At 46.4% G+C, this 13373-nt stretch overlaps 1 protein-coding gene across 1 annotated transcript; it reads left to right on the top strand.

Annotated features, from left to right (window-relative positions):
- The first annotated feature begins 304 nt into the window (after positions 1–304).
- Positions 305–10558, top strand: MUC20 (mucin 20, cell surface associated). The gene is made up of 4 exons (XM_036851237.1): positions 305–404; positions 4305–5600; positions 8824–8915; positions 10415–10558. The coding sequence occupies exons 1-4, from the start codon at positions 305–307 to the stop codon at positions 10481–10483; spliced, it is 1557 nt and encodes a 518-aa protein (XP_036707132.1). The 3' UTR covers positions 10484–10558.
- Positions 10559–13373: the final 2815 nt, after the last annotated feature.

Raw genomic sequence — 13373 nt, 5'->3', positions numbered from 1 at the left:
ACACCATTTTCCATGGCCTCCCTGCCTACGGGACCCAGGGGGTGAATACCACTGTGGAAATGATTCCATAGCTTCAAACCAAAATTCAGAGAGGGAGGGGTCAGTGGGCAAGGGGAGCAGGAGGGTTAGCTCCTTGTCAGCCCTGACACACAACCTGCCAGCTCTCAGCCTGTGCACTTGTGATCACCTGGTTGCATCCTGGAAACTACCCAGCCACACCTAGGCAGGTGGCCCGCCCCTCCTCCGCGGGTTGAGTAAGCAGGAAAAGGTGGTAGCAAGAGGCAGTGGGCAGATCTGCTGGGCAATGGTGGCCGGAGCCCCAGCTAGGATGGGCTTTCTCTGGGGCCTGGCTCTGCCCCTTTTCTTCTTCTGCTGGGTGGCTGGTGCTCCCAGGAGCTCTGCAGGTAAGGAGGCAAGAGGGTGCCTGTGGGCTTCTCTCCTGACTCTGGGTGGGAGCTTCTGTACTGCAGCCCTCTGTGGGTGAGGGTAGCTCTCTCGGGTTAGTTATCATCAACCATAAAGCTATACATGAAGTATTACTATGGCTGATAAAGAGTATGCAACGGCAATGGGTCAGCTTAAGCACGTGGGACGCTGCAGTACATACAAATGTGAGGTTGCTGTGGGTTTGTCTTTATGCCTGTGAGGGTGTGAGTACGTGGGGCGGGGAGAGTGCGGGGGGTCAGGGAGGTGCAGGCTGGTGATAAATCTGATTAAAGCCTAAGAATGTGTCTTGACAAGATTCTTTCTCCTCCAAGTTTATTTTCTAGCATGGATTTCCTTCAAAAACCCATTTTTGTGTGAAAAGTCTGACTGTCACAGGCTGCTTGTGGAGGGTGGATTCTGAGAGAGGCAGGGCTTTTATGAAAGAAGAGAATGAACATTGATCTGTAATAGGAACTGTGCGAGGCTTGTCACGTGCATTATCTCTTGTAAAAATAGACTTTATTTTTTAGAGCAGTTTTAGGTTCACAGCAAAATTGAGCAGAAAGTACAGAGATTCCTATGTATCTTCTGCCCACCTCCCCACAGCCTCCTCTGCTATTAACATCCCTCACCAGAGAGGTGCATGTATTACAATGGACGAAGCTACACTGACACATCATTACCATGTGTTATCTTTTAAGACTTTATTTTTCAGAGCAGTTTTAGCTTCACAGCAAAATTGAGAGGAAGGTACAGGGATTTCCCATATACTCCCATCACTACCTTTTTTTTTTTCTTTGTGATCATCACTTTTTTTTTTTTTTGACATGGATATACCCATAACGTTTTATTGAATGAAAAAAGTTATAACACAATATATACAGTTTGATGACATTTTGACATATATACACTACTGATACTATGTATAAAATAGATAACTAATGAGAACCCACTATATAGCACAGGCAACTCTACTCAGCCATCACTAGCCTTTTAATCCTCACAATTAACCCTGTGAGAGAGATACAATTCTCATTCTTACTCTCGTCCAGCCCCCCTCCCACCCCCCCACCGTGAGGAGACTGAGGCTTCTTACCGGGATTAAGTAACTTGTCTGCAGATCCAGGCTTTTATTCCACACATACCTAACCCCTGGACCACACTGCCTCCTGCATGCACTCATGATCTACCAGGCTTGTGCTGCACTTTTTTTTTTCTAACTTTTTTTTTTTTTTTTTTTGCTGCGTTGGGTCTTCGTTGCTGTGCGCGGGCTTCTCATTGTGGTGGCTTCTCTTGTTGCGGAGCATGGGCTCTAGGCGTGCAGGCTTCAGTAGTTGTAGCGCGTGGGCTCAGTAGTTGTGGCTTGTGGGCTTAGTTGCTTCACAGCATGTAGGATCTTCCCAGAACAGGGCTCGAAACCATGTCCCCTGCATTGGCAGGTGGATTCTTAACCCCTGCACCACCAGGGAAGTCCTGTGCTGCACATTTGACATTTAATTTAATGTAATATTCACAATCCTATGAAATAGGTACCCCAGCTCCATTCCACAGATGGGAAAATGTAGGCTTGGAGCTGGGAGAACTGACCGGGTCACAAGGTTGCTAAGCAGCAGAGCAAGCAGCAGAGAGGGGACTCGAACTCAGAGCCCAAAGTCCACATGCTTTCCTCTCCACCAGTTTGATTTGAGGAATGGGTCAGGAGAGCTGCAGCATTCTAGAGCTGTAAAGGGCCAGGGTGGCCTTTGCTCTGTTTGAGAAGACCCCCAGTGGGTAAGAGAGTTGGGTGGGGGGTTGTGAGGGCCCCAGAGATGAAGAGGCTATGGGTTTGGGAAGCATGAGGAGGTTTCACCGCAGGATGACCCCACAAGGCTCCCAAGAAAGGAAGAAAATGTGTGAGGGGAGGTCAGTGGTCAGACCCCACAGTTTGAGCTCCAGGCTGTGTGGGTGGCCGCAGAAGGGCTCTGCCTCCACCTGTGGGGACTGAGAGGCTCAGAGAAGTATCTCGGGCTTTGAAGTGGAGAGAAGCAAGTATATTTCCTTAAAAGCGTGGTTTGTGTGCGTAGGTAGACCGCACTGAACGGGTAATGAGAGTGAATGCCATGACCACCTAATCCTCATGCGGGTACAGCCTGAAGCTCTTGCTATATGAAAGTAGGTTGTGTGCTCTCAGGTGACTCCTTGAAAGGACATGGTCAGGGAGGGATGCTTAATAACCCCCTGCAGGCTTTGGAATGTAAGGGCTTCCCCATTCCCCTTCCCCTCTGGTCCTCACCCCCATGAGACCCTCGCTGGTAGGAGACAGAGTCAGGATTTGCACCAGTAAATCATCAGACTCCAGAGCTGGTAGGCAACACGCCTGGGACTAGAACCCAGTCTCTTGCCTCCTGGCCCAGTGATGCTTCATTATCCAATGGGAGACACAAAAGGACAAGCCGAGGACCTGTCCTGACACCCTGGGTAGAGGTCACCAAATGGTCCTGGCCCTCCTTTGGGTCCTTGGGTACTTTGGGGCCAGTAGGTCTCAGGAAAGACCATCTTAAACCATAAGAACCCCGAAAAAGGGTGCTTATATTTTCATCTTTTCCTTCCAAGAGTAAGGTTACTAGATAAAACACAGGGTGTCCACCTAAATTTGAATTTCAGGTAATGACTTTATCAGTATAAGTATGTCTTAAATATTACATGAGAAATACACATACTAAAAAAATTTGTCATTAAAATAATTCCTTGTTTATCTGAAATTCAAATTCAAATTTAACTGGACATCCTGTATTTTTATTTGCTAAATCTGGCAACCCTCCTCAAGAGGCACCATGGCCCACATACAGAGAGAGCCCCTCCCCCTCTGTAGACAGGAGAGGCACCCTTGTCAGCTCCTAAATATTTGCTGTAGCCTCCCCCGGGCAATGCGTGCCTGCTGGCCCTCCACTCACACGACCTCAGAGTGTTGGTCCAGTGAGCAGAGACATCCTGCCCTGGGGAGACACGCTAGCAGCATCTTTCTAAAAAGTACAGTTTTGCTTCACCTGGCTCCCTGTTTCCTGTGGAAGACGCTGGGTTCATCATTTCTGGAGTTCCAGGGTTCCATCCTTGCCGTCTATGGCCCGCGTTCAGGAGAGGCTTGAGCAGGTGGGAAGCTTGCCCTTTTCCTTTGCTAGAGCCCCGGGGACTCTGCCTGCTTCCCTCTTTTGCAGCAGGCATCACCCACACTGTCCAGGAAATTCCTCTCCTCCAGTCCCCGCAGCTACCTTTCAACACAAAACCACAGATGTTTCTTGTGGTTGAAGTGTTTTACTTCCATGGGGAAACAGTCACTGGATGAGAAAAGAATTGATAGGAAAGTGACAAGGGGGTTGTGGTGTGATGAATTGGGAGATTGGGATTGACATGTATACACTGATGTGTATAAAATGGATGACTAATAAGAAAATAAATAAATAAATAAACAAACATTAAAAAAAAAAAAAAGAAAGTGGCAAGATTCTTCCAGAAAGTTCTAAGAGTCACGGTCCCTGCTCCGCAGTTCTTGGCTCACTTGGGTCTTCTGCCTTTTTTGCTCCCCCTTGAAGCTGGATCCTGGCCCTACACATTCACTTGGATGGTTTCAGACCAATAATCAACTAGATTCTGGGGATTGCTTGCCTCATGTGGGCCATCAGAGGACATCAGTCAGGGCAATCCCAGTTCCATGGCTGCCACACGGGCTTGGTCTTCCCAATGGTGCCTCCTCTTCCTTGAATATATAGATGAAAAATAGGGTAAAAGCAGTCTCCCTCCCCACCTTCCTCCCAGCAGTGCCCAGGGCATAAGCACAAGAGCTTGTGTGAAGTCAGTGCCCTGGGACTCATAGCTCACAAAGTTGGTCTTACCCAACACAGGCCCCAGCACCAGTGGATCAGGCCACACAGAAGTTCCTGCTGTGACTCCAGGCGTCAGGACGAGCTCAGAGGGAGTCTTCCAGACCACTGACCTCACTGAGACCTCTATGTCAAACCATATCTCTTTGGAAACTCAAACCCTAAGCACCCAGACCTCTGATAGGACCTTCCTCCCAGGCAGCACCATTTCAGTAGCAGAGAACAGGGAAAACAAGACCATGGCCCTCATAAAAATAATGCCTTCCAAGTCCTCGGCTGTGATCACCACTCTTATGGAGACATCAGCCACAAGTGGCAGCCCCACGGGACGTGGAATGACCACAGTTGAGACCGTCACAGGCACTGAGCTCTTGAAAGCCGCCTTTGACACCCTTTGCAAATTTGGCAGCTCTGAAGAGGCAAAGAGAATAATGGTAGACTTCTTGAAATTAGCTCACACCTCTACAGAAGCCGAGGCCTTGTCCTCGGAGAGCAGCGCTTCCTCTGACAGCTCAGTTCCAGCCATCACCACCTCACAAGCCCTGTCACCTGACATTGCTGCTCTGGTTAAAGCCTTGGTTACCTACAGCATCAGCAACATTGAGGTGATCAACTGCAGTGTTATAGAAATAGAAGCAACTGCCAGCATCCCTGGGACCTCAGACATAGATCACAGCCCCACGGGAGGAAAGGCCCTGTCTACCCCTGAGACATCAGCTTTGCCTGACTCCACTGAAGTAAAATCACACCTCGCCAGGACCACAACCTCTGCTGAGACCTTGTCAACAGCCAGCGCCACAGAATCAGCCACACCTGACATCACACTCACCATCAGTAGCACCACAGAAATGGAAACAACCGCAGCCAAGGCCACGGCCCCCAGTGGAACCTTGGTGACAGTTAGCATGAACCTCTTGGAAGAAAACTCATCCCTCTCTGTTGAGACAACAAGCCACACCGAGGTCTCAGGAGCAGTTACAATCTCCACAGGGACTGCATCAACAGCAGGCAAGGTGACTTCCCCTGCTAGGTTCTCAGCTACGGTCTACAGCCTCTCTGAAGTAACTACCATCATGAGCTCCACCCCCTCAGAGACTTCTACCACAGACATCACATTCAGTGCGCCCGTTCCCAACAGCAGGAGCCCACTTCCCTCTGTCCATCTGGCTACGGCCAACAGCAGCCAAGAGACAAACATCACCTTAGCTAAGACCACAGCCGCAGCAAAGGCCTTGAAGATAGCCAGCACAGCTGGAGGGAAACCCTCAACAGCCACGCCCACCAGTGCTCAGACAAGTCTGACAGATGTTACTGCAGGTGAGCGGCTTACCCCATGTGTGATTTTTGGGGATTTGGGGTTTGGAATCTGCATGTTTAAGGAGTAGGGAGAAAGGAAGGATCTGGGGGCCTATTCTGAGCCCTGTCTCTGATGTCACCTCTTCATGATCTTATAGTGGTTCTTGCCAAAATCAGTAACGAGCAGAATTAAGGTGGTGTATGGAAAAAGTGTGGAGAAATGGTTTGGGATCTCGTCTCTGCCCTTAACAACCTGAGTGACCTAGGACAGGTCCCTCTCCCTCTCTGGGCCTCAGTTTCTCCACCAGTTGCTGGAGGAGGTTGCAATGAAGTCCTTTCCATTTCTGCCATTCTAGGGAGTTGACTCTTGAGTAACTACTGTGCACCAGGCAAGGACCCAAATTTTACTTAAAAGACACAGCCCTCATTATCTGAATGCCTCTGGTTCAGCCAGGGCCATACCATGTGGGCATCTGGCCCAAGTTGCTGCCCTCTGAGCAGCTGGGACCCCATGAAAATGGAGCTCACTGGATGCACTTGCTGGGATTGGTGCCGTAAATGGTGACTTAAAATAAATAAATAAATTGGGCAAAGGTTTGGGAGTCTAAAGCTACATCTCTGGGCAGGACAGGAATAAAGACGCAGCCCTAGAGAATGGACTTGAGGACACGGGGAGGGGGAAGGGTAAGCTGAGACAAAGTGAGAGAGTGGCATGGACATATATATATACGCTACCAAATGTAAAATAGATAGCTAGTGGGAAGCAGCTGCATAGCACAAGGAGATCAACTTGGTGCTTTGTGACCACCTAGAGGGGTGGGATAGGGAGGATGGGAGGGAGACGCAAGAGTGAGGGGATATGAGGATATATGTATATGTATAGCTGATTCACTTGTTATACAGCAGAAACTGACAGAAAAATGTAAAGCAATTATACTCCAATAAAGATACTTTTTTAAAAAAGAAATAAAGCTACATCTCTAAGACAACAGATATTTCTCGGGGAAGAGGTGCCTTGTCAGTGGCTGCTGGGTCAGCCCGGCTCCCAGTCAGCCTATAGCCTTCACCTCCACTTCCCATCACTCTTTTCTCGTGCCTCATCCCTGCAGTATCCTCAGCTTGCACTGCCTTTTTTGGGGGGGTGAAATAAAAATATTAATCACAACCACCTTACTGAATATTTTTTGTATTCCAGGCAGAGATGATATAAAAATATTTCACAGCTAGTGAGCATTGGCACCAGCTGAAGTTTCTCTCTGATGCCAGGCAGTATACTACTGTATGACCTTTGTATGCTATCTCCTCTAACTAAACCTTCAAAACTACCTTATGAGGTGGGTATTCTTACCCCCCACCTGACAGATGAGGAAATAGATTTAAAGATGGTAAAAAAGTAGCAGTGGAATTCCAAGTGAAAGTCTGTTTGATTCCAAAACTCAGTCTCCTGTTGTGCTTTTATTTTTAAAGGCTCAATTTATTAATATATTTTTATTTTAAAAAGTTTTCTTTTATTTGTTGATTAGATGATACATTCACATGATTTGAAATTCAGTAAGTACAAAAGAGTACACCATAAAATGTCTTTCTCCCATTGCTGTCCCCCAACTCCCCAATTTTCCTTACATACATAACTGATGGTATCACTTTCTTGTGAATCCTCTTCTGGACATGAAATAGGCATATGGAAGCATAAGAAGGAAGATGAAAGATATCTACATATTATATCGATATAGTATAGACATAGATACTATATCATATAGCTATAGAATAATATCTCTCATCTTCCTTTTCATGCAAATGGAGCATGTGTTAAACACAGATCTCTGAGACAAGGCTATTCTTTTTTATGGCTTCTCAGTATTTTGTTTTACAATAATTTATTTAACCAGTGTTTTATGGATGGACATTTAGGTCTTTTTTTTTTTTTAACATCTTTATTGGAGCATAATTGCTTTAAAATGGTGTGTTAGTTTCTGCTTTATAACAAAGTGAATCAGCTATACATATACATATATCCCCATATCACTTCCTTCTTGCATCTCCCTCCCTCCCACCCTCCCTATCCCACCCCTCTAGGTGGTCACAAAGCACCGAGCTGATCTCCCTGTGCTATGCGGCTGCTTCCCACTAGCTATCTATTTTACATTTGGTAGTGTATATATGTCCATGCCACTCTCTCACTTTGTCCCAGCTTACCCTTCCCCCTCCCCATGTCCTCAAGTCCATTCTCTAGTAGGTCTGCGTCTTTATTCCCGTCTTGCCCCGAGGTTCTTCATGACCTTTTTTTTTTTTTTTAGAGTCCATATATATGTGTTAGCATACGGTATTTGTTTTTCTCTTTCTGACTTACTTCACTCTGTATGACAGAATCTAGGTCCATCCACCTCACTACAAATAACTCAATTTCGTTTCTTTTTATGGCTGAGTAATATTCCATTGTATATATGTGCCACATCTTCTTTATCCATTCATCTGTCGATGGACACTTAGGTTGCTTCTATGTCCTGGCTATTGTAAATAGAGCTGCAATGAATATTGTGGTACATGACTCTTTTTGGACATTTAGGTCTTTTCCAGTATTTTGTTATGACAAACAGTGCTGCAGTAAATAGCACATTTTTCACATGTGTGTTATTTTCTGTAGGATAAACTTCTAGGAGTGCAACTGCTGGATCAATTCTAATAGTATTCTAATAGGAAGAAACGACTAAAATGTGGCAGGTAAAGGCAGGCAGATTAGGGCTCAAGAAAAGGCCGAAGTTGCCTACAAGCTGCTAAGTCAGGAAGGCTGGATTGAAAGACCTCTGCCAACCTGGAGCTGGAAGCACTGGCTGAGTGCATCCCCTCAGGGACCAGCCTCTCTGCAGCCTTCTCCCGGGCTGGCCCCTTTCCTAACAGCCCCATCCGGGCCTCCAGGCCTTGAGAACATTCTAGATCCACTTTCATTTCTCCTTCCTCACACTACTCTTTTGACTTCTCCAAATGCGGATGCGGCCTCTAGCCATCATTTCCTTCCCTCTTGTTGGGAAGACACTACGATGGGTCCAGTTACTGGAGAGAAGGAATCCTTTCTCTTTGCAGTGAATAGAGGTAAGGTCCTATGTGAACACAGACTCATTTACACATGAGCGTGAGCACACACACATGTGCAGCTTGGGGACAGAGACTGGGTAGCACAGTTCACATCTTGATTCATGAAATGACTTACCCATATTTTCATCTTCCTACTGTTCTCAACTTGCAGGTGAGGATGGAGGCTTCCTCCTCCTGAGGCTGAGCGTGGCCTCCCCAGAAGACCTCACTGCCCGCAGAGTGGCAGAGAGGTTGATGCAGCAGGTGAGTGGCACTTTCTGTGCCGGGGAGTAGAGGAGAGTGAGAGGTTCTCGGAGACCCTGGGGAAGATCTGCAGGATGCAGAAGATACTGTACACTTGGGAGGGTCTAGTTTCTTATGGAGTATTAGGAGTGAGATCTAAGAATCCCTGCCTGGCTTTGCTTCTGCCTGTTTTTCCTGAGTTCTGAATTCCCCTTCTCTGCTATGTAAAAAAAGATTCTTTCCCTCATCCCAATTTCCTCAGGCTTTAGGAAGATCAGGCTTTCTGGCCCCTGGGAGAAGGTCAATGTTATAAATGGGCAGATAGGCAGGACTTTAGTTGCAAGTGGCGGCAACCCAACTCATCGTAGCTTATACAATAGGCAAGGTATTGGCTGAGAAACCTAGAAGTGGCTGTCCAGCTTCAGTTATGGCTGGATCCAGAAGCTCAAACAGGATCATCAGGATTTTCTCTTTCTCTCCCCCTCTTAGCTCTGCTCCCTTCATTCCTCAGAGTCTCTTCATATGTAAGGAAAGGTGGCTGTGACAGCCCTAGATTCACAAGGCATTTACCTCTCCCAAGATCTGCATATCATACTAGGGAAGGACTGATCTCATTGACCCAGAAGGGCCACCATGACTGACAGCCCGACCTGAACCACATGGAATGGGAAGGAAAGGCCCCAAAGGAAATAAGGATGTTAGACAGAAAACAAACAAAAAACCCCCCATAGATGTACGCTCTAGATGGGGACCAAGATTATATTTGTAGAAGTTGGGAAAATTCTCCTAAAACCCAGATCCCTGGACAAAGCTTCTAGTGGTGGAATTCTAGGGTTAGGGTTTTGGGGGATGGTGTGAGTCATTGAAAGGTTAGAATGAGTCAGCTCAGCCTAGCTCTTGTGCCCCCATCTTGCTGCCAGGGGATGATGGGAAGAGGGAATATTTGGGCCCTGGAAGTTCTCTTAGTGGAAGGGGGGCCTATCAGGACTCCCATAATAAGGAGGTCCCTGAACACGGCATGGGGTTTTTAAGTGGGAGAGCCAAATAAGTGACAAATTCCCACTGCACATGATAATCCCAGTAGCAAGTGTGAATCCTGGTTGAAGAAGGAAGCCAAGGATATGTCAGATCTGAGCCCCTCAAACTGGAAACTATTTCAGGGGTGAGAAAGAAGCCAGGGAGATAGGAGCAGATCAGGAGCTGAGGTGCAGGAACCAGGCCATGCCGGTGTTGGGCGTCAGTTCTTGTTGGGAGCTGGCCACTGGCAAAAGGCTCAGGGGTCAGACAAACAACAAGCATTGGTGCCACGTAGACCTGAGTGTGAATTCCAGTTCCTAACTGTGTGACCTTCGGTAAGGTACTCCGTATTACTTTCCTTCCTTGTAAAATGAGGCTGGTACTACCTGCTTTCTAAGGTTACTGTGAAGTTTAAATGGCATGAAGGACCTAGCCTATGCCCAGCCTGCAAGAGGCTCAGAAAGTGCTGCTAGCCTCCTCATATGTTCCCTTTTGCCCACCAGCTCTACTGTAAACTGCATATGTTTATGTCTCCCGTCCAAGTCTCCCTGCTGCGTGTCAGGAGGGGCTGAAGAACATCAGCTGTGACCAGGCACTGCCATGTGTGGAAGCAGGCAGTGCTGCCTGCGGCCTGGGCCCCAGCACGACTGGAGCCATGTTACCTGGAAGGTTCCCATGTAGATCAGCAAGCCACGGCCTTACCCAGTCATGGCAGTGGGACCCTGGCTCACATATGCCTGGGTGTACGTGTGTAGGGAGGGGGTGGGGTCTTCGCCTGTTCCAGAGATGTCCTTGGACTTCCCCTGGCGTGTGTGTTGTGTTTCAGTAAAGAGTGACCTGATCACCCATCTGTCACCTGCTGTGTGCTTCCATCCTACATTAAAATTACCCTCAGTGTGGCCCAGGGTCACGTTTTTATGGTACAGGAATTTTGTGCACCCTCGCTGCTACCTCCCTCCTTCATGCTCCCCACGTTCTCAGTTTGGACCTTGATTACAGCACTGACTGAGGCTGGCCCTGGAGCCTCTTGAACTGTGAGCTCCTTCAGAGCAGGAACCACATCTGTTTATCTCGGTATCCCCGGAACCTAGCAGAGCGCCTGGCCTGTAGTAGGATCACAGAGAATGCGTGTTGAATGGACTTGAATTTCAAATTTTCGACACAAGCAATATTCAATTATTCCTCCCGCATAGCTCATAAGTCATGTTGTTTTTAAAATTAAACTTGGCTTATTTTTTTTTCTATTATAGAAGTAAAACTTGCATTTAAATTTTTGAGAAATTCGAAAGAACCAAGAGATGGGGGGAAAGGAAATGAGAAGGCGGGGAAGAGAAAGAAGGAAATGTCTAAAATCCCACCTCTAGTTGTCTGGAGTTGTCTAGTTGTATGTAATACAACCATTGTTAATGTATATGTTCAGCCTCTCCACGTGGGTGGTTCTGAGTGGATCTCCACCAAGAGGTACCTTACATTCAATATTTCCAAGATCAAAGTACTAACCTTACCCCTAAACCTGCTCTGCCTGCATCTTCCTCATCTCAGTTAATGTCAGTTGCATCCTTCAGTTTGTCGAGCCCGAATCCTTGGAACTATTTCTTATTCCTCTGTTTCTTTTTTTTTTTTTTTCACATGTTATATCCAATTCATGAGGAAATTCTGTTGGCTCTATTGTCATCAAAATATGCCCAGCACATGAGCCCACCTCACCATCTCTACTGACTGCTCTCACCCTGGTCCAAGCTGCCATCATCTCTCACCTGGATGACTAGTATCTTCTTATCAAGCCTCCCTGTCTCTACCTTTTCCCCCCACTCCCTATCTAGTCCCAGTACATCAGCCAGAGCTGTCTTTTTATACCGTAAGGCAGACTGTACCACTCCTTTGCTCCAACCCCTCCCATTTCATTCAGAGAAAAAGCCACGTTCCTACAGTGCTGCAAAACTGTCCACGATCTGCACCCCTCCACCAGCCTCTTGAACTTGCTCACTGCACACGAGCCACACTGACTTCCTTGCTGTTCCTCAAATGTGTCAGGCCCTGAATGCATGCTGCTGCTTCAGGACCTTTGCATGCACTGCTCAGTCTGCTTAGAATTCTTCTCCTCCAGATATCCTCTTGGCTAACTCCTCCGCCTCCTTCACCTTCTCAGTGGGTCTACCTAACCACTCTCCTCTGCTTTGATTTTCTTCATAACACTGATCACAACCTAACATAATACATGTTTTATTTGTCTTGTTTATTATCTGTCTCCCTCATCTAGAATGAAAGAGTTTGCACACTGCAGCATCCCTAGCATCTGGGATAGTGCCTGGTACAAAAAAGGCTCTCAGTAAATACTTGTTGAGCAAAAGAAGGAAACAAGACAACTTGGATATTGCTTTGAATAAGGGGAGTGTGTGTTTTCAGTTGACTCCCTTCCTCTTGCAGAGTGGGGCAGAATGAGTTTTATAAAGTAGATTGGACAAAAATAATTCAAACATTCATCTCGGCATATTTGTTCAGCACCTACAACAGAAGAAACACTATGTTGTGTGCCTTGGGGGTATTCAAAGATGTCTCTTCCACATGGATTAAAGTTAGTAGGGGGAGGAAAACTCCTACTCATGCTTAGAAGCCCAGGTCATCCACTACTTCCTCATGGTGGCTTTTCTCAAATTCCCTAAAGGGGAGCTAACATGCTATGTCATGATTTATTTATTATAAGTTTGTTAACTCAGGACAAAGCACCATATAGTATCCATCCCTGTAGCCACAAAACCTAGCACAGAGCCACGGAGGGCACTCAGATATTTGCTGAATGACTTAGAGGACGGGCTGTGTGAGCAGATGACCATGAAATATGGGCACTGAGCTCTGAAAGGTAAGAAAATGACATTCAGTGTTGAAGTAACAGAAGATAGATTTAATGATATAATTATTAAGCTGCACTATAGTTAGGCATGAATTGAGAGCAGTTTATATAACACTGCTGTTACAGAAACCCAATTTTTAAATAATTTTTCTTGTTTTGCACTTATTCAAACAGATGATACCTAATAAAGTGGATAATTTAATCTTAATTACATACCTATAAAGACATACATGTACATACAGTGCTGATTACTGTTATTATTGGAAGCCAAAAAAATCTGTAAAATATGGGATACACCAATTAAAAGCATTTAGGAATTAAAGTGTATAATTTTGCTTCTGTGTGTGTGTGTGTGTGTGAGAGAGAGAGAGAGAGAGAGAGAGAGAGAGAGAGAGAGAGAATTACTGGAAATGACCACAGTTAGCAGAAGTAATGTTACCAAACCAGCAAGAACCAGAAGTGCCTGGAGAAAATTCTCCAGTTATTTAAGATTCAAACGTGTGTATATATGAGATGAAAATGCCACATATTTCATAAAGACAAAGGTGGGCGTGGACCTAAACAAGACAACCTGTCTAAAGTCTCCTGTGACTCAGCACAGACTCAGAAGG

This window comes from Balaenoptera musculus, chromosome 4, assembly GCF_009873245.2.
Source record: "Balaenoptera musculus isolate JJ_BM4_2016_0621 chromosome 4, mBalMus1.pri.v3, whole genome shotgun sequence".
Lineage (NCBI taxonomy): Eukaryota > Metazoa > Chordata > Mammalia > Artiodactyla > Balaenopteridae > Balaenoptera > Balaenoptera musculus.
The sequence above is the reverse complement of the archived record's forward strand: the minus strand, read 5'-3'. Positions and strand labels throughout refer to the sequence as shown.